This window comes from Enoplosus armatus, chromosome 16, assembly GCF_043641665.1.
Source record: "Enoplosus armatus isolate fEnoArm2 chromosome 16, fEnoArm2.hap1, whole genome shotgun sequence".
Classification (NCBI taxonomy): Eukaryota; Metazoa; Chordata; class Actinopteri; order Centrarchiformes; family Enoplosidae; genus Enoplosus; species Enoplosus armatus.
Window position 1 is genome coordinate 18,512,966 of NC_092195.1, and position 27,953 is coordinate 18,540,918.

The window sequence follows — 27,953 nt, forward strand, 5'->3', positions numbered from 1 at the left end:
CAGCTGTGTTGTCCAACTCTGCTTACTCACTGCCGGTGTTTGTTGTTCTCAGATGTTTATGGAGGAAATGACGCGGAAACAGCCAGATGTTGACAAAGTGACAAAGACCTACAAAAGAAAACCAGCTGAGCCTCCCAGCAGCCTGTCTGAGAGGAGAGGAGCTCGTAAGTCACCTGTGTTTACTTTTTGACGCACAAATATTATCATCTTCCACTCTTTGATGATAGCATTAGTGCATGTGTTAGAAATGTACAGATTACTCAAGCCATTACATTTACATAAAGTTTATCAGAAGTGACAAAGAGGATTCTTTAACTCTCTGCTTCCTCTAAAGGCAAACAACAACAGCAACAACAGCAGCAGCAGCAGCAGGCAGCCATGCAGGTCGCTGGAGGAAACCCACGACTCAACCAGCTCTGTGCCAGGTGGCAGCAAGTTTGGCTGCTGGCTCTTGACCGCCAGCGCAAACTCAACGATGGTCTGGACAGACTGGAGGAGGTATCTCACATGATTAGGCCCACAATTAGACAACAACTTAAACATTCAGACTCCTTCTGTCACTTTACATTCTTCATTTTTACTGACTGCTTTATCCATTTTCAGCTCAAAGAGTTTGCCAACTTTGACTTTGACGTGTGGAGGAAGAAGTACATGCGCTGGATGAACCATAAGAAGTCTCGTGTCATGGACTTCTTCAGACGTATCGACAAGGACCAAGACGGAAAGATCACACGGCAGGAGTTTATCGACGGCATCCTGGCGTCAAGTAGGTTATGGGTGCCGACGTGTTTGGTTGGATGTTTGTTTGTTTTGACAGTTATAAAGACATTAAATGATATATGATATTGTCCGTCTGTGCAGAGTTTCCCACCAGTAAGCTGGAGATGACAGCAGTGGCAGACATCTTTGACAGAGACGGAGACGGTTACATCGACTACTACGAGTTTGTTGCTGCTCTCCATCCCAACAAGGACGCCTACAGACCCACCACTGACGCTGATAAGATCGAAGATGAGGTACGAAAAACACATGGAAGTAAATTACGCACAGAAAGATGCGAATAGGAAGTTGTGAAAATGCGTCTGGTGTATTCATACAATTAACCAGTTGACCATTGGACAGGCCCTGTGAAGGCCTGATGCAAGTTAGTAGTCTGAATGCATTCACTGACATGTTGTTCATTGTTGTGCAGGTGACTCGGCAGGTGGCCCAGTGTAAATGTGCCAAGAGGTTCCAAGTGGAGCAGATAGGAGAGAACAAATACCGGGTAAGTTCAGCTCAGTATTTATGGAATAAGTCACAAACTGCAATGAATACTCAATTTACTGTATAAGAGGAAATGTTAACGTTCATTTAAATACATTGATTTCTAATTAACAGACCTGGGTCAAAGGGGATTTGCAAATAATTGTTCGCTATTTTTTTCTTAATTTCAATTGAGTGTAGTTTGCTGTACATGACCTGCATGTGCACTAAATTTCACACTAAAGTCTAGAGTCTGACTTGTTTTCACTGCTTCTTGTTGCTAAAATGTTAATAATCGATATCAAATAAACAAGTTAGTCAATAGTTCTGCTTTACTTGTAATTAGTCAATGTGAATCTCTGCAAAACAAATACTTTCCAAGAATAAACTTTAACACTATGATTTTGTAAAAAAAAAAAAAAATACATGAAATTGCGAGGAGTTACGTTGAAAACACTGTTTGACCCAGTTTTTTATCAATGGACTGTTTATTCTTAACTGGCTGTGTCTTCACTCGTTCATTAGCCACTAATTAACTTCTCAACATAACTTCACAGCATTTCTCTTGTGTGTCCATCTCACATCATGATATCGTGTATTTATAAGCACTTAATTGTATCATTACATATCGTTTCATGTCACCATAACATTGATATAACGTGTTAATAACATCTCACAGCCCTGCAGGATTGTCAACTGAGCCTTCTTTGTCATCACCAAAACATTGATAAAACCATGTAAACGTGACTGCATAGACACACACTGGGCTGCTGGGTGTGAAAGAGGTAGAGCGCTACCTGATCAACTAGCACTGCTGTCAAGACCTTTTATTCAAACTGGGAAGGAAACCTGTAACACCAAAAGAACTAGTCTCCGAGGTAATTTGGTGTCTTGAATGATATGATCTCATATTCAGCTAGAAAGGATACAGCAGAGACCACAGAAAGGAATTTCATTTATTTAGACAGATTTACTAAATCTGTCCAATAATCAAACAAATTCTGTGTGCTTTCTTCTTAAATTTAGTCTCTTCATAATATATGTTTAAATCCTTACCAAATACAGCCCCAAGAGGGTTCAGGCCTTTATTTTGTAGGATTATGAAAGTTGTTTAAAACCTACAGGAGCTACAGTGATTTGAATGGTTCCCCCAGCAGTCTGCGTGTGTATATGCAGCATTTTACAACGGTCATAAACCCAGTTTTCCACAGCACTTACTGGATCGCCCATCACTACCACTGCTACAGTATGTGTGTCTTCTCCATCATTATCCGCTGGGTAATGATATCCAGTGTCTGACTGCAGGACACTGGGGATACTAAAAGTGCACCAGTTTGTTTTTGTCTGTCTTGTGTTTGTGTTTTTGCTCATGTTTGTGTCTGGCTTCACTTTTCTTCACCGTCTGTCTTTACCTCCATCTTACTGTCATCAGCTGGCAGTCTTAAAAAGTATTTTTACAGCACTGTCATAACATCCACAGGCGTTCATGTCCACTGCATCTTTTTGCTTACACAACTAATTCTGATCTCACATAACAAAAATACACAGTGGAATTTAACAGTTTTATTGGATCCTGTAGACAAATAAGTGGTATCCATTCATACATTACAAACCTCAGTTATCAGTACGTGTTGTTTCACTCTTGCTCTGTTTCTTTCTCCTTGTGTTCCTGTGCTCCGTGTCTACTGGATTTATTGTAGTTCTTCCTCGGAAACCAGGTAAAGTGTCTGCCGCTGCCGTGATTGGATGTGTGAAATCTGCTTCCTGATTCCCCACCAATGGAGTGCTGTCCTTTCTGCTTTCACATCGTGCTTACAAAAAGGCGTTTTATTTTTTGTTGCTATAAATCCATATTGAATGATGATTGGAAACTCAAAAGAAGAAGAAGCACTCCATTGTGGCTTTGCAACGTGTAAGCAGGTTTCACCCTCCAGTTATGTTCCTGCTGTGATTTGTTTGGTGTTGAGAGTGACAAATTGCACAATGTGAAGCAGGCGACAGTGACATGGCTGAAGTGGTAATTAGTGGTTAGGTGATATATAGTGTGCTCCGGACTGAAGCTGGGAAGCAAATCAAGCTGCTTGGAGAGAGATCCAGAAAACATTCCTTCTGTGCTGGTATCGCTTTGGAGTTCTGCTTTGCTGGGCGGTTTGAACAATTTCTGAAAACTTGACTGAATACAGATGATTTCTACTGTGAATGATAACGCTTAGATTTGGGGGCCTGGGAATCGGCAGATTGACTCTTTAGTTCTGTCAGTGCATGTTTCTTTCTGTCGTTGCATGAAGTAGAACAGATCATCAGTCCAGATTTGGTATATGGGCTGCTCTGTGTGATGCTGTGAATCAATTAAAAATCATCAATCAATATATCAACTTTTATTTTACTCACTGATTTCCTCACTCTCCTCTCTTCTTTGACACTTTCCCTACTTTTCCTTCCTGTCTACTCATGCCATCTTTTCCCTCGTCCTCCTCTCTTCTGTTTTCTACTTATCTCTCTATCCTCACATCTCTTCACGTCCCTTCCTCCTTTATTTTATTTTGCCTCCTCAGTTCGGCGACTCTCAGCAGCTCCGTCTGGTGAGGATTTTGCGCAGCACGGTGATGGTGAGAGTCGGAGGTGGTTGGATGGCTCTGGACGAGTTCCTGGTCAAAAATGATCCGTGCAGAGGTGAGTGGTGTTTACCTTCATACACACACACACACACACACACAGAACACACACACACACACACACAATCATACCTTCTCTTTCCTCTTCTGTCTCACTTTCTTTCATTCACATATATTTGCTTGAGCCCGACCGATGCAGATGTTTGTTTTTTAACATAAACATTTTAGAAAATGGTCTCTTAAATTTGGTTAATTTATGAACTGTGACCAAGATAAAGTACACATTTTACAGTTGAAAAATAAACACTAACAACAAACATAACTACTTTTGAAACAGTAAACTTCAATGGAAATTAAATTAGTCATAATAAGGACTATAAACAACAACATAATAGAGATAAACAAACGTAAGCATCATGTGAAATATGGTATATTCTGAACATTGAATACATTGTAGATTATTAAAATAACCTATGACTAAATCATCTTTATATAGTAATTTCTCCTTCATTTGCCAGTTTTCTTGTTATCTTATGTTTGACATTTTTGTTCTGCAATTTCACGTCACCTATCAGCCAGCATCAGAAATTAATATCAAACCTCCGGTATCAGTGCTGGACTGTAGGGCGGTTTTGACGCAGTGGCCACAGTTGGATTAGCCCAAAACGTCTTTTTTTACAGTATTATTTCAATTTGAGCCATTTAGTCCAATAAAAAGCAAAACATCAGTAAAATTTAAAGCCATTCGTGTTTTTCAGGGAGTCACTGACTTCCCGCATCAGGCTTTATGGCGCCATCTTGGAAGACTGATGTCGGACAGACTTCAGATAATATCAGTCGGGCTCTAGCACCGACACAAACACACAGAGTTCCTTCCTTCCTTCACAGCTCAGTGAAGGAAAACACACCGACGTAACTGACTCGAGTTTGTCAAGTTGTCTGTCAGCAGGTGATGCAGTGAAACGCTGCCCACGTCTCACTTCTCCATCCAGTCGGTGTCTTTGTTTCTCTCTCCATCTTTTGTTCCTGAAATCTCACTGTTCCCTCCGAGCCCGTCCTCCAGGAGTTCATCGTCTTACCTTGTCATTTTATTTCTGCATATGCACGACCGATTCTCTCTCTCTCTCTCTCCTCGGTCTGTGTCCTGTCTTTATTTTTTTCATTCTCTTTTAAATAAAACAGTAGTATTGCATGGTGCATGGTCCTCAGTTCTCTCCCTCTTCCTTCCCCTCTCTTTCTCCCTTTTTCTCTTTCCCCAGTGCAACATCCAGGACTTAAGATTCTCCGCTCCGATTCCAGTAGCTCCATCTCATCTCGTATAGGTTGGACTTCTCCTCTATCTCTTAAGCTTTCACTCTCTCCTAACTGCCGCCCCGTCTGTTTTCTTCTTCTTCTTCTTCTTCTTCTTCTTCGTCTTTTTCTTCATTGGTTTGTTGGTTTGGCCTTGTTGCTGTGCCTTGCTGACTGTGATCACCTGACTAACATTATGTCTCCCCACTGTTGTGCTCTTCCCCTCTCCTGACCTCCTCCCCCCTCCCGGCTGTTGCCAGTCACGCAAGCTCCGATGTCCTGTTTGATATCCTACTTTTCAGGGGTCCCTGACACTCGTCCGGACCCCCATTGGTCGACCGATTGTATATGTGTGTGTGTGTGTGTCTGATCATGGTGTGTGTGCACAAGTGCGTTTAGTTTGAAGTGATACCTTTGTGTGTGTGTGTGTGTGTGTGTGTGTGTGTGTGTGTGTGTGTGTGTGTGTGTGTGTGTGTGTGTGTGTGTGTATGTGTATGTGTGTGTGTGTGTGTGAGAGACTTTCTTCATCCCACCATGAGCATGCTGTTATTTCACATTGTCTCTTGTGTCTCTTAGTGACAGTCACTCCTGGCTATTTCTGCTCCCGAGGTATCTACACTTCCTCTCTCTGCTCCTCTGTCACTCCATCTCTTTCACTCTCCATCCATCCGTCCGTCCGTCCGTCCGTCCGTCCAGCTGTCAATCAGCTGCCATCTTTAACCTCAGCTGTCCTCTGTGTGTCTATATATGTGTGTGTGTGTGTGTGTGTGTACCGTTTCTAACCACAGTCAGGTTTGTGTGTTTAGGCATTGATGTCAGTCTTGTCTGTGTGCCACATGTTTGCGTCATGCTTTCCTCACTCACAATGAAGCAGGATTTGGCCAACCCCTGGTCTTTATTTTATTCTATTTTGTAAGTTTTGGGTTTTTTTTAAATTATGAATTCAAGATGGCCGAATTCTGTCAGGTGAGCTAACAAATGAAACATGGGTCGAGATAGATATTGTCATGTTTTCATGTTACAATGAACACTTCTTACATGTGTATCTTCTTTTTTAGTTATTCTTGTAGTTCAATTATTTCAGATGCTTCTCTAAATCTGTGTAAGTTAAGTGTAAAGAGACAGAGAGTGTCTAAGACCTGGGCGTGGCCAGCCTGGGTTTCTAATAACGCTGGCTTCCAATGCGGCTCCTTTAAATGTGATGGCTGGTTGGTGGGAGACACAATTACAGGGTGCACCTGGCTGGCTGGCGTTGAGGGGGGATGTAATTGCAGGGTGCACCCGTTTAATTGACTGGCCTTGCTGTTCGGTTGCTAGGGACGATGGCCGTGAGGCTAGGAGTTGCACTGCTGCTACAGCTAGCTGCAGCCTTCTTCTCTTCTCTTTTTTTACACTATTTTTCATTTTTTCTCTTCTATGCTTCCTCTGTCTGTCCTGTCTCTCTTCTCTGGTTTGTGTATTTTTTTGTTCCTTTTTCAACCATTCTGTTATTCTCAGCCTCTCTCTCTCTCTCTCTCTCTCTCTCTCTCTCTCTCTCTCTCTCTCTCTCTCTCTTGCGGCTGGCTTCTCCAGGCTTGTTGTTGTCTGCTGGGGCTGCTGCACTACTTTCTATGCGAGAATGCTGCTGAGTGTCTTTTGAAGAAGGGAGAAACCCTGAGTCTCTGGGCTGTCTCCCGCTAAGCATAAACCAGGCATGACCCCCACATATATTTATACACGTACTGTGTATACACAGCAGGGCTGAGATGCTCCTTCGCAGCAAGAAGTGAAAATGAATTCAACTGGAAAAACGAGAGAAGAGAGGCTATTGTGCTGCTGCTGCTGCTCCCACCACCCCTCAGATGTTTTTAAGCAAATACGCAATGAAAGTGTGTGCGTCACTCAGTGAAATGGCATTTTTCACAGAACTGGAGACACTTGCCGTTGCTTAAAGGAATGGTTCAACATTTTGGGAGATTTTTAAACTGGTCTTGAAGCGTGAAAATGAAGCGTGTTCCTGGAGTTTACTCTCCTTACTCTGAGATAAACTGGCATCCACGACAGCACTTGCTATCAGAAATGAAAACCTTCGTGATTTAACAAAGTGAACGACGATTACTTAACGAGCACAGAAACAGCTCCCATGAATGTTGCAGCATGTGTGCTGACGTCATTGTAACTTGGGTTCATCCATGTCCATAAAAAAAGAAAATTCAGCTGTAACTCTGCTGTCTAAAAACTTTTACAGCGCTCAGACCTCGTCTGTCGAGCCGTGACGTTTATCCCACAAAGGTCTGGGGTTTCTGTGAAATGGTGTTTTGTTAAAGGACCTTACCTTTACAGAACCTTTGAATCCTTTTTCAAAAGACTTCCATCCTTTCCTAGACACACAAAGAGCCACACAACATGCTGTAGAGTAAGACTCTGTTCCAAGGCTGTATTTTTATTTATTAGCGTTGTTATAAATGTCAGTGGGATTTTGAATGTGTGTTTCACTCTCTCATCAGGAAAACGGATAAGCGTACTTCCCAAAATGTTGAACTATTCCTTTAAAGATAAAATCAGCACTCTGTTAGCGGCCTCTTAACTCTCTCTTGTTGGGAAAATAATCTCCAGTGCAGAAACTGTTTTCTCTGGCCATGAACAAGGAAATATGTGAAATGAGAACAATGAGCTGTGGAGTTGGTTGATTAATTGTCTGCAGCGATGACAGCGTGTCTCCAAAACGTGTCCATGAATGTGGACGACCTGCTGACTTTCGTTGCGTATCAAAATTATTAATTTACTTCGACTTTTGCACTAAAACCAAACACACTCACTCACCTCTCCCCTTAAAAACAACTCAACCAAAGTGCACTTACGACCTCCTGAACCCCTCCAAACACCCGCTCTGCTCACGTGCACTCTCAAATGAAACATGCACGGACCCTGATGTCTGCAGCCAAGGAAGCACTGACTCTCTCCCTCACTCTGCTCGCTGCCTCTGCCGCCCCCTGCTGGAGGAAAACTGTGAGCCGACACAAACGAACCAACGCGTTTATCTTTCCTCTCTCTGCTTCTCTTCAGCTCGCGGTCGAACCAACCTGGAGTTGAGGGAGAAGTTCATCCTTCCCGAAGGAGCGTCTCAGGGTCTGGCTGCCTTCCGCTCCCGGGGTCGACGCTCCAAGCCGGGCTCCCGCAACGCCTCGCCCACCCGCTCCTCCTCCTCTGCCTCCCATAGCGGCGCCTCCCTCCCCTCTGCTCCCTCCACCCCTGCCACACCAACAGCCTCCGCATCATCCAGGGTAAGAGCTGTTTTAGGAGTTCAACAAGTTTAAGACTTGAGGAAGGATCTAATTTTATTTACCTAAAAAGGAGTCAGAGGTCTTAAATCCAGTTATCACAGGTTTAGATCAGGTTCATCATTCATGTCCACTCATTACTACATTAATGACAGAATCATAGCAACACAACAAAACACAACCTTCACTATATTTAATACGATAAAGGATGAATAGCTTTGGTTTGAAATTCGTCTTGAATTTAATAATAGCTATGATTTAAAAGAAAAATCTCAAATTTAGATTTCTAGAACAAGTACGTTGTGTTCACGCTGAGATAAAACATAGACAACATACACAACCACACAAAGCTGAACAAACAGTCTCCTGTGTGTCTGTCACACACTCGTCTTCTGCTGTATGTTGAGGCAGTAACGTCAAATAGAAACATGGTCATTGTCAGGACGAACACTCACAGCTCATTGTGATCAGTCAACCAGACTACATGTAGTCATTAGTGTTGTTGTCATCTGATGTTAGTGATGTTTTTCATTTGTCATATGATCATTGTGTAAAAACATTACAGTCTGTGTGTTTGAGTGTGTGTGAGAGAGACCAACTGTCTTTGTATGTGTGTTTTTTACGAGTTTACGTTACACATTGTTCAGTTGTTGTCATCCTCCTGTTGTTGTTGTCAAAAATCACCACATCCTTAACTGTGAAATTTTATTTTTTGTTCTTGTTTCTTTCTTTTGTCTGTCATCTTTTTGCCTTTTCCCCTCGTTCCTGTCATTCAAACCCCGCTAACCTGGCTTCAAAAATGTCCTTCCTGCATTGTTGGGTTCTCTGTTAAAAAAAAAAAAAAAAATACACAAAAATACACTGCGCTGCACTTCCTCGCTATCCAACCGCTCCTTCCCCTCCCTCCATCACTCCCTCCCTCCTTCATTTGCTTCTCTCTTTCGCTGCTTTGCTCTCCTTCTCCTCCACCCTTCCTCCCTCCCTCCCTCCCTCCCTCCCTTCCTTCCTTCCATCCTTCCCTTCCTCCCTTCAGTCCTCCCATACTCACTCGCGTGACTATGCCAAGCCCTGGCTGGCACACAGTAAAACTCCAACGCCAACCAAGTGCCACTGCTGCCCAGATCTCGGTCACAGCCACACCACTCCTGGGCACGAGGTAACACACTCACCCCACCCACCCACCCAACCACCCACCTCCCTGTCCCACCCGACCCCACCCTACTGAACGCGCTAATGCACTAACGCACACTCCCGGGTGCTCGCACACCACCACGTAAACTTTTGCTGCTGTCATGTAGAAACTTTGAAGCTCAGTGGTTTTCATGTTTGAATTAAAGATGACGTCACCTCCTGAGGGCTGTGAACGCTTTCCGACCGTTTGAGAATAAACACGATGCGGTCGAGCTAAAACCTGACAGATGACATTATGAAGATGCAAGGACAACATATTATAAACAGTGTATTAATGATTAATGATGTATGAATGATGAATGATCATTGGTTCAAGTATTGAATTTTATTTCAAATGAGAATTGTTTATGATTTTGTGGCTCAGTCTTATCACCTATTTAATGTAGTTTTAAACAATTAGGTGATAAATTGATTAGTTGATTGACAGAAAATTAATTGGCAACCATTTTATTTTGTAATCGATTAATCGTTTAATATTGTTTTATAATTATATATTCATAATAACAATGAGAAAGGAATCACTCGGAGTGATACAGAGGATCACTTCTCAGTTGATTTGCTGCTTGTCTTTGTGTTAAGTGAGTGAACCGAGTGTGAAACGAATGATTAATCAAGAGATAATCAACAGATTAATGAATAATAAAAATAATCAGTAGTTGCTGCCCTAGATCAATGCTTTACTGCGGTTTTATGCAGTTTTTATAAAGCAAATGAATCCACACAAACCTTTTACAGTTAAATAGTTTCATAGAAATTCTTTGTGTGTAGTTTTCATTAGTTTGTAGGTTCATTGTGTCCGTGTGTGTGTGATGTGCTCTTTGTTTGTTTAGGAGTAATATGATCATGTAGTGTTTAAACTACTGATGTGTATCTAATGTGATGCACATCAGTAACATGAGTTCACCTCCACAGTCAAGTTATCCTCAGCTGATGTTTCCTGTGTGCTCCTGCAGGGGGCGGCGTCGGGGTCCAAACTAAAGAGGCCGACGTTCCACTCGAGCCGAGGCTCGCTGACCGGAGAGAACGGAGGAACGACACACTCCAGCAAACCATCACGAACTGGTGAGACAACGCACACACATCTGTGCTGAACACCCATTTTATGTCCATCAAATGTGTAAATTAAAAAAAGAGTTTTTCACTTCATCAGCTAATTCTCATTCTCAGCCAAGCCAGTGGCTCTGTGAGGCTGTACTGCTGCACAGTGGTGCTTTGAGCTGACATCCTGCTAACATCAGCATGTTAGCATGCTGATGTTAGCAGGATTAAAGTTTGACCCGATGATTGCGCTCGTCAAAAAGTCAAAGGCTCACCAAAGTTATTACAAGTCAAATTTCATGCCAATCGTATCCAATAATTGTCGAGACATTTCACTTAAAACCACAAATGGTGGCGTTAGAACAAAGGTTTGTGTCGAGATGTTGAGATATCTCACTGGTATCTGTGAAAACTTCAACCATCCAGTTGCGCCAGATAAAAAGTCAGAAGTTCACCAGAATCATTAGGATTCATCCTCTGAGGACCGTGAATGTCTGACACATCATCTGATAGTTGTTGAGATATTTCAGCCTGGACCAAAGTGGTGGACCGAGTGACCAGCGTTACCATCCGTAAAGAAAAGTTATGTTACAATAACTTTAAACCTAAATGTGATTCATTAGAAACAAATGCTCATATTTTGACGAAACCAAGACATATTTAGCAAATATTCTCCGTTCCGTCTTCCTGGCAGATCCGAAGCGAGGGGCGTCCACAGCCAGCGGCCCGACCAGCCGAGCCGGCAGCCGGACGGGCAGCAGAGCCAGCAGTCGGCGCGGCAGCGATGCCTCGGACGCATCGGAGCTACAGGACGCTCGCTCCGTCTGCTCTGACGCCTCGGACACCCCACGACGACCCGGGGCCAAACCCTCCAAGATTCCCACCATCTCCAAAAAGGCCCCCAGCCCAAAGACCCCGGGGTCTGCGAGGAAATAACACCAGCCACAGAGAAACTGGAGCAGAACCGTCACCCCTCCGAGGGGGGACTGCTATCGCCAGCCTTGTTGGGTGTACCAACTCTTCAATCTGAAGTCCATTCTTAGGGCTTTGTGCACTATGATTGACATTTCCCAGGGGAAAGGAGATAGGATGAGTGACTCTCCCTCTCCCTCTTTCCCCGGTCTCATAAACAGACTGAAAACAAGAGGAGAGGAGTTCTGGTCTGGCAGTTCCAGGCCAGAGTCTGTGGGGTCGAAAGCGACTTTTCCCCTTTAAGAAGCGACCCCATTTTGCCTTCCAATCTCCTGCTTTGTCTTTCAAAAAGTTCCCCACCAGCGTGGAACCAAACACCAACGGACTTGACGTGATGCTGCCTTACTTTGTGTTACTCTCTTCTGTCCCGATCAGACAGAGCGACAGACAAAGTCTTTAAACTGCTTTATACCACACTGACACACAAACACACACTTTTTGACACAGAGGCGGGGGAGGGAGTGGGACACACCGCCACCACCACGGCTACAAAAACACAAAGAAAATGCTCAAATGACATTCAGGAAACAAAAAAAAAAAAAGAATTGTGGGTTATTATTTTGGCTTGTGGGTCAGATGCCTCAACGATGAGTTAAAAAAGAAAATATGCAACGACTGCCATGTCGCTTCCTCCTGACTGGTTGGCGAGAAAAAGAGTCACCTCAGCAGATCTGCAGACAGACACCACGTGTGGAGAGCTCAGGAGGCGGGAAACGCTGTCCGACACACACACACACACACACACCGGCTAACCTCAGACTCAGAGGATCGGTGGTGGTGACGGTGGCGGTGCTGCTGCTGCTGAGGGCAAACACTCACACACTCGAACACCGCAGAGCAGACTCCTCCCGACCGCTGGAACGTCAAGATCAGCCTCGTGTGTGCATTTCAGCAAAGGGCGGTGTGGTTTTGTCACATGCCGGCGTAACAATCCAACACACAAAAATCACAAACTGGCAATAGAAAAGACTATTTTTATGGCGACACACTCAACTAACAGCACATTACTGACAATATACGACATGTGTAACCTAACCCGATGTTAATGACCGTGTTCGCGGAGTTCGACAACCAGCATGCACTAATTGTCTCTTCCTCTGCAGTTCCACCTTAATGTCTACACTGTGTTGCCCTTAGCAACCCAGCAGCACACACACACACACACACACACACACACACACACTCAAGGTGGTGTGTATCGTGTGTGTCATTGTTACAGGAAATGATATGAGGTCATTGACTTGAGTCACTGTATGCAAAAATTTTAATTTGCGAATGTCATTTTGTTTTTCTTCTCGTTGTTTTCTGGTTAATTTATAATCCAGTTGTACTTTTGTTATCTAGCTTGAAAGAAAAAAATCTATTTATTTTTCAGTTTCATGTCATATCACCATTTCACGGAGAGTGATTTAGTATTATGGTTAAAGAAATTGTGATTTTTGTACCAAGAAAATGTCCGCGCCGCTCTTTGACATTATTTGTGTGTGTTTCTACTTCATTGTAACATTACATCATCCACTAGGTCACTGATTCTAGTGGCAGCCTTGTTTGTTCATTTTTCTTTTTTTTTTGCTAATGACTACAATTCCCAGACCACGACCAAAGGGGTTTGCCCTTCATGTGTAGAGAGAACTACAAATATGAATGACAGGAGACTTGGGCAGAGTGGACCAATGAGAGCGGGTTTCCTCCCTCACGTCCCTCCCCAGCGTTTCTTCTTCTAGGCTTTTTTTTTTTTCAAATGTCCTGTCGTTGATGGGGCCGAGTTGTCTCTGTGTTATCTCAGTGTAAGAGATGAAGTTTATGGAAAAAAACAAATGAAATTACATTAAGAAAGAAGACATCTTAAGGTGATTTTTATTTATTTATTGTCTCTCTGAGGGGATTCGGGGCGCAGGAGACGAGTCCGCCACCTTTTGATGCTGTGCTACTCTCAGTGTGATGATGAGGACATGGAGGGGGGGACGGGTGTTACTAGGAGTCAATTGTGTAAAAGTAAAACAAAAAACTAAAAATTATAAACAATTTTTTGTTCTGTTTTTGTATTAAAAAATATGCTTGCAGTAAAACTGTCTCTTGTCTTTGATTTGTTTGGTTTATTTTTGTATTTGTGCGCAACAAGTCTGAAAGTTTGTGTGTGAAAGTATGTGTGCTGTGTGTAAAGGTGGGTAATATTAGAGCTGAAATTATTAGTCTATTAATCGATTAGTCAATTGGCAGAAACTTAATGGGCATAAATGGCTATTTTGGTAATCGATTAATCGTTAAAGTAATTTAAGCAAATTGCCAAAATTCACTGGTTCCAACTTCTCAACATGTTGGTTTTCTTTGTCCTCTGCGATGAAGTTGAATCTTTTCCGAATGTTTGGGAACTTGATGGCATTTTACAGACTAAATGATTAATGGATTAATTGAGAAAATAAATATCAGATTAATCAATAGCTCTAGGCAACATTTAAGAGAATGTGGGCTAATAGACACATAATGTACAATTTTTATTATGACATAATTGTATTTATTATTTGTGTTGGTATGCATATAGATAGATAGAAACATGTTTTATGTGTTGGAGTGATGAACTGTTTCCTGCATGATCTGTTTTTTATAATAGTACGAGTAGCGATGTTTGTGTTTTACGTATATATTTATGCATGATACAGTTAATTTTCTCATTTTTTATGATTTTAATTAGTTTTATTTAGTCTTTTAGTGTTGTATCTGATCAGTTTTTAACAGGCAGTGCGCACATACAAAATTCTTACATAGGACTTTTTTAAAAGTTATGTGTATTTTTATTTTTTGTATAGATTGGAGAGAGCTAAATGGATGTAATTTGTTAATTCTTCTCTTGTGTGTGCATGTGTGTGCCCACATTCCCTCACGCCTGCAAGCAGACCTCAGACGGAGGCAGTGACCGGACATTTCTAGATAATTATCCTGTAAAAGATAAGGACATACCCGGTTGGATCTTCACTTCTGTGGACATAGTAGGTAAACACAGGGGAGGTGGTGGTGATGGTTGAAAGTAATTTTAATAATTTGTATATGTCTTCTTCCCCCCCGCTCTGTCTTTGTGATTGTACGTTCTTATTCACCGTCCCAGTTTATGTTTCTGTGCGAGACAGAAAGGCAGACTTTGAAAATAACTTGGTCCTGTTTATTCGGTGGTTCCACTGGAGATGATGAGGTCTGAGTCCACCCTCTGCAGCTGTGTGTACACACACACACTCCTCATTTTCTGTCCACTCTCAATCCATCTCCGCCCGTCCTCCCTGCAGTCCATCTGTCATCCCAGACTTCTCTCTCTGATGACAGTCCTCGCTCTGTTCCACCACTTCTGTCTCTCAGGAATGTCATTTTTCATTTCTGTTGGGTTTATATGGTTTTAAGGGCACTCAGCTCCCCTTCAGTCCCTCTTTTTTTTTTTCTTTTCCGCACTCCTCCTCTTCATCTTCTCTCACTCCGCTCACCATTATCTCTCCAGACAAAACCTCCTAAAGTTGCAGATGTGCAGAGGAAAGAAAAACAAAATGGGCAGAGCGTTAATTCCTGGCATTTGGGACTCGCCCTTTCAGCCAGGACAAAATGAACCGCGGTCAGTTTGGTTTGGTCAGTGTTATTCATGCCTTTCAAAGTGACCACAAGTACCAGGCCGCTTTGAAGAAAAGAGTACACAAACACGGGCTGGCACAGGGCTGAACCTCACTACTATATTTGAGTCATTTCTTCCCTCCAAATCCTTTTGGTTTAGACACACACATGAACCGAGTGTGTTTGCATTAGGCTCGCTTGCAGAGCAAGCTCGGTAAACTAATGAATGGCTCAACGGGAAATGGTGTTACACAGTGAAACGCAAAAACCTGCCACTTCAGAGCAGAAGTGTTCAAAGTTTTTGTTTAATGTTAGCTGGATGGCAGACTTGCTTTGGAGTTTGTTGGCTCCAAACCACAGCAATGACAGATGGAGATTTTAGAGCTTTAACTTTAAAAAAAACAATTTATCCAAAGTAACAAATGTTCCCACCGCTATGGAGCCCTGAAACTGACAAAAGATATATATATATAACTAAATACATCAATAAATAATACTATAGGTTCAGTTAAACTGGAGTGAAAAAGGAGCATTTAGCTGGCCGTTCACAGATACCATTCTAATATGTTCATAACATTATCTAAATCTTCAAGAGCTTGTCTCTTTTGGCCCTATATGGTGTCTCCTTTCACATTTTGTATTTGAGTGATTTAATGTCTTTTTGCTCACAATGTCAAAACAACTTTTTAGTGTTAGCTAGCTAACTTTCGTGGTATTAGCTTGCCAGCTAAAATGCTTTAGCTACAGTAGCTACTGTTAAAAGAGTTTACACAGTGATCCTACAGTGAGATGTAGTAAAGTATATAGATGATTAACATTTGTTAACACTGGCTGGTGTATTTTTACAAGGAAAGTTGGCTTTAGCTAGGTAGCTAGCTGAAAAAGCTAGTGATCTGTGTATTTAGCTGCCATTGTTGCAGGTAAGCTAGCTAGCTAGCCACACAGTCCTCTCAGTATATCCCAAAAAATAGGAAACTTAGGAGTCAAAAAATAAATTGAGTTTTAATTTATTTTATAAATGAATTTTCCATTTACTTCATCAACTGATTGGTCGTAAATTAAAGTTAAGCAGCTTTTTTACTAACTGCCTTAAGGTGAAAGGAAAAGTATAAAGATCTGTAGTTGTTTTTACCCTCCATTTAAGTATTATTTAAGTATTCAGTTATATTTTTAATTTGATAACTTGTTACTGCCTTTTGCCAGTTTTGGCGTTCCATACTCTGAGATCATCATTTGTAGAGAAATTACGTCCACTTTTGGCCCCTAGCCCCTAGTTGTAAGTAGAGTTGCTATTAAACAGGGCATCAGGCCACTCGACATCCTTCCCGCCAACCCGCCTGAGACTTGACTTTGAGTAGCTATGAAAGGAAGCAGTCATGAGAAGATCAAAAGATAGATGGGTGGAGGTAAGAAGGAGAGAGAGATGAGGTCTCCCCAAAGAGACCACTGGGAGGGGTGATGAGGAGATGTAAGCAGCAGAAGGAAGAAGTTTAAAGACTTGAAAGAGGTCGAGAGGCGGAGGCTGGGAGGGAAACTCCCTCCTGGTTATGAACAACTGTTACACTCTCTGAGCTTCATACACGGGATACTCTCGCTGCTGCACAGCTCTGCTTTTATTCCCAACAGGCACTGAGAGTGTGCGCGAGGCTGAAGGAGAAACCCCTCGCCTCTCCCAAGGATTACAATCAGGAAACAATTTCCTGGAGTTATCGTTGTTAAAAATTGGATTAAGAAAGACATCTGGAACCCCAGAGACGTGTGGGAGGGGAGCGGTCCTGAATGGATGAATAAGTACTCAGGGATGACTGGATAAAAGTTTCCAGCAGCGATTTCTCCACTGAAGACAATTCTCATGATGTCTCTGGTTGAACGTTGACTCGCTGCAAAGTGTGAACTTCATTTCCTCCTGAGGTCAAGGAGGACTGGGAGCAAACCTGGTGACGCAGCTCTCAAATTTCCCTCCAATCTCTGCGGCACCTGCTCATCACCGAAATTGCTTTCCATCCTCCAAGTTTACAACTTCAAAGCAAAGACCAATCTTCCATAGAGGCATTGTTTGTCTATATTCAAAACACATCGAAAAGCTTGTAATTATGCCCTCACTCTCATTATCTCTGTTTCTTCTGCTGCACGACTAAGAGGTGAGGGAGAAGTGGATCAGAGGGTGAGGAGTTTGTTTTTGTTTTTTTCTTCAAGATTAGAGAAGGTAGAAGAGGGAGAGAGAGGAAGGCAAGGGGGGAGGGAGAGATAAACAGAGGCAGTTTAAGGCGGTAAACACAGAGCCAGCTCTCTTCTAAACACATCAGGCATAAATCAGCACTGCATTTGTCTGCGGTGACTCTGAAGCAGGAGGACAAACAGTCAGAGGAGTAGAAAACACTGTGGTTGTCAGTCTGGAAACACTGGAGGGAAGATAAACTGAAGTCAAGAGACCTGTGCAGCCGATTATTTGTGAGAATAAAGATCTTGATTTGCCAGCAGAGAAGAAGAAACAAGCGCAAACCACAGCCATGGCCTCAAACGTCTCCCACAGCTCCTCTTGTCTTTGCAGCAAGAGCAAAAGCAGCGCGATGGGGTCTGGATCAACCTCCAGGCCCCACCGACCTCTCCTCCACCCCAGGACCCTGCTCCTCCTGCCCCTGCTGCTCCTGCTCTTTCTCTCCCTGTGGAGCCAGCAGGCCGAGGCCGTGGTCCACTCCAGCTTCAGGCGGCTCAGTGGCCGCGAGAAGAAGGAGATGCAGAAGGAGATCCTGTCCATCTTAGGTCTGCCAGGGCGACCCAGACCCCACCCGCCGCTACGACCGCCCTCCTCTGCGCCGCTCTTCATGCTGGACCTGTACCACGCCATGTCGGCTGATGGGGAGGATGACGGGAATGAAATTATTGTAAACGGACCTGGCATGGGAAGGTTTGGGGGGGCAGAAAGGTTGGCTCAGGTCAGCCACGCAGCCCCGCCAACCCTCAGCACGCACACACCACCGCTGGGCACGGTGGTCAGCGAGGCCGACACGGTGATGAGCTTCGTCAACCTGGGTGAGTGAATCAGTCCGTGAAGTCAGCTGCTATTGGGTGAGTGATCCCTGGAAAAAATGTAGACAGGAAGTGATGGAGTTTACGTTTCTGGTGCAACCACGACTGAAGAGACAAAGAAAGAGCACCACCTACAGATCAATAGAAAAGCAAAGAATAAGTCAACACAGTACTGGAGACAGGTGTTTCGTCAGGTGATCAGGTGGTAAGCACAGTGGAGGGGAAGTAACAGGAACAGTGAAATAAAAGCAAACACTTCTTAAAGTTAAAAAAGTATTTGACATTTTGGGAAATACGCTTATTTCCTTTCTTGCGGAGAGTTATATAAAAAGATTGATACTCTCATGTCTGTACCTTTAAAATGAAGCTGGAAACAGCAGCTGGTTAGCTTAGCTTAGCATAAAGAGCCTGGCTCTGCCCAAAGGTAACAAAGTCGGCCAACCAGCGCCTCTAAAGCTCACTAATTAACACTTTATGACTTATTTGTTTAACCTGTATAAAATCAGTGTAAAAACACCACAGTTTAATTTTACAGGGGGGTTGGGCACTCAAGTATTTCTTGGCCTAGAGACATAGTCCAACACATAAACCCACGTGACAAAAACACAAATTGTTGTTTTTACGTTTTTGTTTCTGTAAAAAAAACAAAAAAAAACACAAATTGTTGTTTTTACGTTTCTGTTTTTCTGATTAAACAAACGAAATATAACGTGTTAATTAATGAGCTTCAGCGGTGCTGGTATGTGGATTTTGTTCCATTTTGAAAGAGCCAGGCTAGCTGTTTCTCCTTATTTGCAGTCTTTGTGCTAAGCTAAGCTAACCGGCTGCTGGCTGTAGCTTTGTATTGAACGGACAGACATGAGAGTGGTATCTATCTTCTCATCTAACTCTTGGCGAGTAAGCGAAACAAGTGTATTTCCCAAAATGTCAAGCTTTTCTTTTAACCTTGAATAGAGAACATCTTATCATCAGTTTGGAATGACAGAGCAGTTTTTGACTTCGCGGTTTGGATATAAAATGTAAACTCTGGCAGGATGAAATTACACTGTGTGTGAACTTGATGACATTGACAGCGACATGTCGGTGCTGCCATTTTAGTTTCTCCGCTGTGCAAATTTCCACAAACATTCACCCCCACAGAGAGGATTAAAACCAATGTCAGTATGGCTGAACTATATTGGTAGGTTTCCATTTCAACCCAGCATTCCTAAATCCACCAGCCTCGCTGCTACAGCCAAACTGGACTGAGCGTCGGGAAAATGTTCCAGCACCGAGAATATCTCTGGTGCGATGATTGATAGAGGACGGGGATCGACGATGAAAGGATTAGTAAACCTGACCGCAACGCTTCCGATCTTCTCATGGAGGTTTCTGCCTGTCACATGAACAGAAACAAGTTTCCTCAAGAACATGACTAAAAGGAACAGATTACAACATAACGGGCTCAAACATTTAAAGATCTCATGATATTGTTTATCAAGAGGGAACAATCAGTTCTCTAAATTTCATTAAATTGTCCGTATTAAATATGTAGTAAGTAAGTAACTGGATATAATTGGTGATACTTTCAAGCAGGGAATCAGTAATTTATACAGATGATTAGTTGATTAATTGATTAGTCCATCAACAGAAAATGAATCACCAAAAATTTTGATCATCGATTAATAGTTTAAATCATTTTTCAAGCACAAAAAAAAGAAGCCAAAAATCAGCTTCTAAAATGTGAAGATTCAAGCAATTTGAAGCCTCTGGGAACTTGTGACGGCGAGATTATTGATAGATTAGAAAAAACCATTTTAATTTAGTTAATTGCTTCACTAAATGAAATATAAGAAATACTGTTAAACACCCAGATCCTGCGTGAGCGTCTGTGCTCACAGTAGCCTGACTGATGCCTATCTGTCGAAGCATAAGAATTAAACATCCTCCTCCGAATGGCTTCCTTCCTCCTGATCTGCACCCGGTTCACCGTGGGAAACATCATCTCCCCTCTCTGCTCGGGGTCTTTAATGAACTCGCATCAAATGACAGGTTTCCCTTCATGAAACTCAGCTCTGTTTTGGAGAAGAAAATGCACCCTCAAATTTATCAGTCAACACTGCAAAAAAGTTAAAAAAAAAAAACACAGCATGTCATCCTCCAAACCACGACTTTGTAAACAAAGGTGACTCAAAAGTGACTCATGCCTTTAATAGTGACCCACAGCGCACGCCAGCGTTTCCTCTCAAATGGTGAAGCTTTTTATTTTGCCGTGAAACCTTTTAAACCTCATCAAATCGACACTGAACTGTAGCCGAACACATCACGCAGACCTGGACCGACTGCAGGAGAACCGCGTATTTGACTCGTGTGCGACAGAATTATAGTCTTTCTACATATATTACTCGTATGTTCTCCGCAGCAGATATTTAGCCTCTATTTCTATCACTAATCTAATCAACGTGTGTAGTTCATGTAAGTTGAATCAAACAGGCATGGGTGTGTGTTCCTACGCATATGTAATGGGAAGACACAGCTGGTTAGAATTAAAGGCCCCACTGACACACACCGAGAGAGAAAAAAAAGCAAACGGTCCGAAGCGAGATGAAAATACTGCTGCGGAGGGAGCGACTCTAAAAATACCAGGCAGGGCTGCAATTAGTGGTGTGTGTGCTGAGCAGCTGCTGCGGTTCAGGGCACTAAGTGTCTCTAATTACTGCAGTGTGTGTGTGTGTGTGTGTGTGTGTGTGCTGATATGAGCACGCCCAACGCATCAGGGGTGTCCTGTCCTTAGTATCTCTATTTTCTTTATTCTGTGTGTGTGTGTGTGTGTGTGTGTGTGTGTGCCAAACCCCAGTGACCAGAGCTGTTTCGTGTCCCTGCGGGGTTCCACAAGGACACACACTGCGCTGGTGTTTCGGTTTCATGTGTGGATTTTGCTCACCTCTTCATTTACATATTGTTCTTTTAACAGGACGCCTTTCAGGGGTGTGTCCCCCCCCCCCCCCCTCCCAGTAAGTTTTATGATCAAACGTTTGGCAGAGTGAAGTGGAACATCATCATGTTCTCCGCTCAGGTTCTCTTAGGCAAAGCACCTCACCTTCATCCTGTTCAGTGTGAGTGTGATGCAGGATGTTGGTGAAAAAGAGTGCACACGCTTCATAAATCTTCTCTGGGTAAATAAAGTGCAGAACTGGTGCGTAGTAAGACTTGGTAGGGAAAAAAATATATACATACATTTATTTGTACTGGACATGAGTACAGTTTTGAAGAACTTTTTTGGGGAATGTACTTATTCGCTCTCTTGCTGAGAGTTGGATAACATTAATACGACTCTTGTGCTTGCAGGATGAATATGAAGCCGGTAGCTGGTTAGCTTAGCTTAACACAAAGACTGGGAACAGTGGGGAACAGGGGAAGTCTTTATGCTAAGCTAAACTAACTAGCTGCTGGAGGTAGCTTCATATTTACAGTACAAATGTCCGATAGCTACAGTTACTACGTAGATACTTGTGTAATATAATGTATTGTTATAGAACGACACAACAATATATGAAGTTGTTAAAAATCTGCTTCACCTTCAGCAACTACAATAGTAAAATCCTACTGATATATTAAGATTAATCACTAATAATTATCATCAACACTAACAGGGGCCATTTTTCTGCACAATGACTACGTTTAATTACTTTAAGTACATGTATCTGTGAGTCTTACTTTTACTTCAGTGTAATGCAGGACTTGTATTGGAGTATTTTAGCATAGTTTTACTTACGTAAAGGACTGAATACTTCCTCCACCGCTGTTCTCCTCCCTTTGAGTCCCTTTCATTGACTCATCTCCCAGTGATCTCATCTCCTCCACACCTTCACACTTTTCTCGCTCCGCTTTCACAGTTGCATCAACACGATTTCTGTTTTCTTACATCTGCTTCAAACTAGAACTTGTCTCATGTGATTCCTCTCGCGGCTCTCTGTCCGACACGTTTCATTAGACTCTCCAGCTAAACTGAGCTCAGCTTTTTCACTTGTATTTACTTTGTGTGAGTATTATCTCTCTGTGGGGTAACTTTGTATTCTATCACTAGAAACCTTTTGGCTGTCATGGCTGTCCTTCGTTGAAATATCTTTTAACCTAATTTCAGGCTCCATCATTTTCATCACCACCTAATAGTTAATCGATTGTTTGTCTGTAAAATGTCAGAAAATTGTGAAAAACGTCTACAATCATTTCCCAGACTTCACGGGAGCATCTTCATGTTCCTTGTTTTATCCAAACATTTCTTTAAATCTCAAAGATATTCAGTTAAAGATCATATAAAACCCAGAAAAGCAGCAAATCGACTGAATGATTAATCGACTAATCATTTAATCAAATAAGTAAAAGTGTCAAAACAACAACAGTAATGTAGAAATACTCCACTACAAGTAAAAGTCCTGCACTTAAAATCCTACTTAAGTATAACTACTGAAGTATTATTAGCCAAATTTACTCAATGTAGTAAAAAGTAAAAGTACTTGTTTGCAGAAAAACTGATATATATTATATATATATATATATATATATGATTATATATGACATCATAATTGTTCATACTAATGCTTCAGTGTGTTAGCAACATTTTACTGTTAGCTGTTTTAAATAATTTATATACAGTTAGCTAGTTTTAAATACTTTATATACAGTTAGTTAATTTTAAATACTTTATATACAGTTTAGTCCAGTGGTTCCCAACTGTGGGGTCAGGACCCTGCAAAGAGCCACAAGATAAATCTGAGGGGTCGTGAGATGATTAATGCGGCAGGAAGCCTGTTTTCATTTCTTGGACTTTTGTCTAATCTTTGATGTTTTTGTGATATATTGAATAAATTTACCTCTTTGGGCTTCAAACTGTTATTTAAATGAAATCATCTGAGAAGTTTAGAGGTGGAATCACTCTTATGTCAACCTGGTAATAATTCATTATAACAAGACGAGAGGCCCCAAGACACTGGTTTCTGTAAGAGGTCACAGGTCAAAAAGACTGGGAGTCACTGGTTTGATATATAACATATAATGTGTTGTATTTTAAAAGATTATCATGTGTTTTTATGTCAAATCTTAATAACTATAGCTTTAATACATGTAGTGGAGTAAAAAGTACAATATTTCCCTCTGATTTAGAGTAAATGTACTCATCCTAAGCCTTCATGGTAGAGTTGTAGCTGTAGTTCTTTTCTCTTTGAAATGCGTCTCTCCCTCTCTGCAGTGGAGCAGGAGCGTGACCTCCTGCAGCCTCGTCCGTACTGGAAGGAGTTTCGCTTCGACCTGACGCCGCTCCCTCAGGGCGAGACGGTGACGGCAGCAGAGTTTCGCATCTACAAGACGCTGACGATGGGCCAGAGGGCCAACCGAACGCTGCACATCTCCGTCTACGAGATCCAGCGAGAGAACAGACACAGGTTACCTCCAGTCTACCTTTTCTGTATTTGCTTTTTCTCTCTTTCTTCTGTTTTTGTAGAGCCTGAAATTTATATTATTACTGTCACGTTTTCAATAATAAGGCGCTAAATAATCAATGATGTTAGACTTTTGATTCTCATCTTGTGGTGCCACCTCTCGTCTTTCACTTGCAAACAAATCTTAGTACTGGATGTTCGTGATCTGAAAGTCTAACTCAAAGAAAAAGATTAGATAGCAAGTCATTTTTTTATTCTTCCAGATGGAAGATTCAACCTTTGTCACCGTGTCGTAGGTCGCAACATCAAGTCCAGTTGAAGCCTTCTTTAGTATTTGAATGTTTTTGGTATTTAAGAGGCACTCCAATGATTTAGAATTACACAGCACATAGTTGTGGGACTTAAAAGAGACAGACTGAAGCTACAAAAGTCAGGCTTCAAAAACACTCTCTAAAATACAACTCAGTAAAGTCTGTCATTAGACCTCCTCCGCCTCCACCCCCCCATTTTATAATAATAATGCAGGTTTATGTCAAAGTCTCAAGTCTCAAGCCTAACTCATCATCAGAGTTATTTTCTCCGACTTTGGAAAGTCTTAGTACTAACCATGATGAGTAAACTGACCTTGATGTGTAAAAATAAAAAAAGTGTTTTCTGAGTTTTATTTGACAACAGCAACACTGATACACTCATAGTGTGGCCTAAAAATTAAGAATACGGTCCTTCAAACTGACTAACAGGGTTCGAGCTCTGTTTGTGACCTCTGACCTCTCCCGGTGTGTGAAGACTAATTGTCTTTGGAGATTGAGAAAGCTGCTTCATTGCAAATAAAACCAATGCCAGCTTTTATTTTGAAGGGGTGTAACATTCTATCAAATGTTCAGTTCAGCAAACGTATTATTGATCATGATCAGTTTGTACAATCAGTGCAAAACATGTCTCAGGCGTGTGCTTAGGAGGATCTGCTCTTAACCTCTTCGTTTATCTAGACCTCTTAAATGTATTTATTATTTTATTTTATTTTATTTTATTGTATTAATACATTTTGTAAATTTACATTTCCTTACACATGGTGTTGTTCATACTTACATAAACACACATGCATATATATATATATATATATATATATATATGCCTGCATACATACACGTACATGCACATCTATACATGCCTATATTATACATGCATGAAGAAAAAAGTGATCTCTTCAAATGTATGTGTTTTTGAGTATTCTTAGTATAAAAAAAAAATGTATTAAATGTATTTTATTCAAAAGTTTCTGATGTTCATCTTTGTTAACTTTGACTCTTAGCAGTTTGATCAAAGTCACATTATGTTCTGTTTTCCCTCAGAGAGCCAGAGCTGGTGCTGCTGGACATGCAGTCGGTGCCTGCAGGACAGGAGGGCTGGCTGGCCTTTGACGTCACCTCGGCCTCCAACCACTGGCTCCTCCACCCCCGCAGCAACCTGGGCATACGCCTCTATGTGGAGACAGAGGAGGGTGGGTGCACCACTGGGCTACACAACACCACTTTTCTTTGTTACTTTCTTACTTTACTCCAAGATTATTTGAAATGATTTATCTCAAAGTGGTAAAACTGAACTTCATTAATGTCTATTCAAACGTCTGCGTCCTCTTCCAGACCGCTCCCTGTCTGCAGGCTGGATCGGGTTGGTGGGCCGCAGGGGCCCTCGCTCCAAACAGCCCTTCATGGTGACCTTCTTCAGGGAGAGTCAGGTCCCGTGTCGGCCGCCACGAGCCGTCAAGCCACATCCCCGCAAGAAGAAACCCAAATATGACCTCCCGGTCCCCAGCATCCATAGTTAGGTTCCATCAGTTGTTTGTGTCTTACAAGGTTTTTACACGGAGTTAAAATTAATTTAGAGTAAAGATGTGGAAATCATCTGTCAATAAAACATCCTTAAGTGAGTTTCAGCAAGAAGAAATTACTGAAATACATCAGTTTTTTATTATACAGATAGTAACTCATTTTGAATGAAACTGAAGGGAACTAAACTTGCTGAGACATGATGTATTGACTGTGAAGTTCATCAGTGTAAAACCTTGAAATATAGAAACTGTAAAGTGAACAGTAGTCTTGAAAACCTCCACTTTCATCAAAGTGAATCATTCAGTCACTTTGATTTTACTAAATGTTTCTTCTTCTGTGTTCAGATCGGAGTCCTGCCAACAGCGGAGGTCAGCCCTGTAAAAAACACGAACTGTACGTCAGCTTCAGTGACCTGGGATGGAAGGTCAGCTCAGGATTTAAGTTTCTATTTTAAGTAGTAACATTTAATAAAGTGAAGGATTTTACTGTTATCTTTCACTTTCAGCTGTTGCAATATTGATCCTTATTTTATGTCAGATTATATGGTGGTAGTATTTCTCAGATTGTTTATTAGATAAGAACGTTTTGATGATTGTTGATCATCAACTTTATGTCTGTGGTTCTGCTCAGGACTGGGTTCTGGCCCCCACTGGATACTCAGCGTATTACTGTGACGGAGAGTGTTTTTATCCTCTGGGCTCCTGCATGAACGCCACGAACCACGCGCTCATCCAGCAAGTGGTCAGTACAGCGACGACACACACACACACACACACACACACACACACAAACACACATTAGAAAGTGGACCAAAAGCAGATAAATACTTGACCACACGTTTATTTATTCTATATTTGTCTCCTTACTGAACACCTCTGTCTTACAGGATCATTTCAGATAATATCTTTTTTTCTGATATTGTAACCCATATGTTTGACTTCTGTTGACATTACACGTACAAATGTTTTGATAATGTGGTGCTCAGTATCAGTGGTGGGATGAAACAAAGTACATTTACTTCAGTACAAATCTGAGGTACTTTTTACTCTCCTACATTCATAGTTAGTTACTTTTCAGGATTAGGATTTAACATATTATATAAAATAAAATGCCTTGTTATATATTAAGCCAGTGGTTCCCTCAGCATTTCTGGCTTGTGACCTCTAGTTTGGGCCCCTTGTCATGTTTCAGATGTCTGAGTTGTTGGCAGTTCTACATCTAAACGTCTCATTTTAATAACTGTGTAAGGTCGAAAGACGCCAATATTTCACAAAACCAGCAGAGATCAGGGAAAAGTCCAAAACATGAACGCATTAATGTGTCCAGCAGAACTTTGTTTTTTTCTTCTTTACTGCCCCATGAGTCCTTTCACATCCCCACAGATTTATCTTGTGACCTTTGACCCTTTAGGTTGGGAACCACTGGACTAAACGGTATATATAGTCACATATAGCTAAGTGTAGGATAGTGCCTTTAGTCAAATACCTGAATTGTAAATACTAATTCTATTTCACTCTCAGGTCCACCTCCTGAAGCCCGACGAGGTCCCGAAGGCGTGTTGCGCTCCCACCAAGCTCAGTCCCATCTCCGTCCTCTTCTATGACGACAACAACAACGTCATCCTCAAGAAACACCGTAACATGGTGGTTAAAACCTGTGGCTGTCTATGAAAGTCACACAGGTTCCACTTAGTAGCCTGGACGCTGAGGAGAGTCCAGTCCAAAACCAAACTAACGTACCTGGATGATTTCCAGACATGAACTCTGCAGAAACCTTTGACGTTGGATGACAAAGGCACCAGAAATCTAATTTAACAGGTCTGTGTGATGTGTTTGAGTGCTGTTATCAGTGACGTAAGCGTCTTGACAAACTCCAAAAGTCAAAGTTCACATATTAACATTTTGATTACAGCGTTTTCTGGGTTTTGGGTGTTTATGTCCGAACTGTCGGCTGGACCTCAGCACTCTGTCTAACCAATACTTCTCACATTTTCAGCAGAATAACCTTCAGCTACAGACTATATGGAAGTACAGTACTTATTTAACAACTTTACAAGAGTACAAACGTGATTTCAATACATTCACTTTCCCTCCCGACAGGGAAAACTAGAATCTTTTTATTCCTAACAGCAACAAACCACATTGAATTTTACAAATGAATTCAGGCTTATTGTTCACAGACAAGTTTAAATGGCAAATGATATTAGATGGCAGAATGTGCCACTAGTGATGCCTGTTTTGTTTTTTTTATATGAGACATGAAATGACAGCACTTCTATTGTTGCAACACAAATTCTATATGAAGAGAAAATGTTAAATTGTATTGAATTAATAAAAATATTCACATTAAGGACTTCTGAAGTATTGAGGATTACATTTATTTTAGACTTGCTGCAAACAGAGACGCCAGAGTGAAATGTTGCCGCACCAATTAATCGACTGACAGAAAAATAAACTATTCTGACAATCGATT

The 27,953-nt window shown here is 41.8% G+C and overlaps 2 protein-coding genes across 4 annotated transcripts in view; both read left to right on the forward strand.

The window, feature by feature from the left end:
* Positions 1-13,680, forward strand: part of macf1a (microtubule actin crosslinking factor 1a) — a 208,790-nt gene extending 195,110 nt beyond the window's left edge. Inside the window, exons 96-107 of the mRNA XM_070921294.1 lie at positions 53-175; positions 349-498; positions 604-766; positions 862-1,016; positions 1,193-1,267; positions 2,946-2,963; positions 3,801-3,918; positions 5,120-5,182; positions 8,196-8,413; positions 9,444-9,566; positions 10,555-10,663; positions 11,334-13,680. Of these exons, the coding sequence (XP_070777395.1) occupies positions 53-175; positions 349-498; positions 604-766; positions 862-1,016; positions 1,193-1,267; positions 2,946-2,963; positions 3,801-3,918; positions 5,120-5,182; positions 8,196-8,413; positions 9,444-9,566; positions 10,555-10,663; positions 11,334-11,575 (1,557 nt within the window). The 3' untranslated portion in view covers positions 11,576-13,680. The remainder of the gene's footprint in view (positions 1-52; positions 176-348; positions 499-603; positions 767-861; positions 1,017-1,192; positions 1,268-2,945; positions 2,964-3,800; positions 3,919-5,119; positions 5,183-8,195; positions 8,414-9,443; positions 9,567-10,554; positions 10,664-11,333) is intronic.
* A 1,516-nt stretch (positions 13,681-15,196) lies between these two features.
* bmp8a (bone morphogenetic protein 8a) lies at positions 15,197-27,951 on the forward strand. 3 transcript variants are annotated; one of them, XM_070921314.1, is made up of 8 exons: positions 15,197-15,255; positions 17,796-18,235; positions 23,460-23,652; positions 25,002-25,150; positions 25,293-25,472; positions 25,826-25,905; positions 26,112-26,222; positions 27,002-27,951. In XM_070921314.1, the coding sequence occupies exons 1-8, from the start codon at positions 15,197-15,199 to the stop codon at positions 27,149-27,151; spliced, it is 1,362 nt and encodes a 453-aa protein (XP_070777415.1). In that variant the 3' UTR covers positions 27,152-27,951. The 3 variants fall into 3 exon arrangements, with proteins under 3 accessions (XP_070777415.1, XP_070777413.1, XP_070777414.1); XM_070921312.1 differs by lacking the exon at positions 15,197-15,255 and having other exon boundaries at positions 16,958-18,235; XM_070921313.1 differs by lacking the exon at positions 15,197-15,255 and having other exon boundaries at positions 16,958-18,235; positions 25,293-25,463.
* The last annotated feature ends 2 nt before the right edge of the window (positions 27,952-27,953 follow it).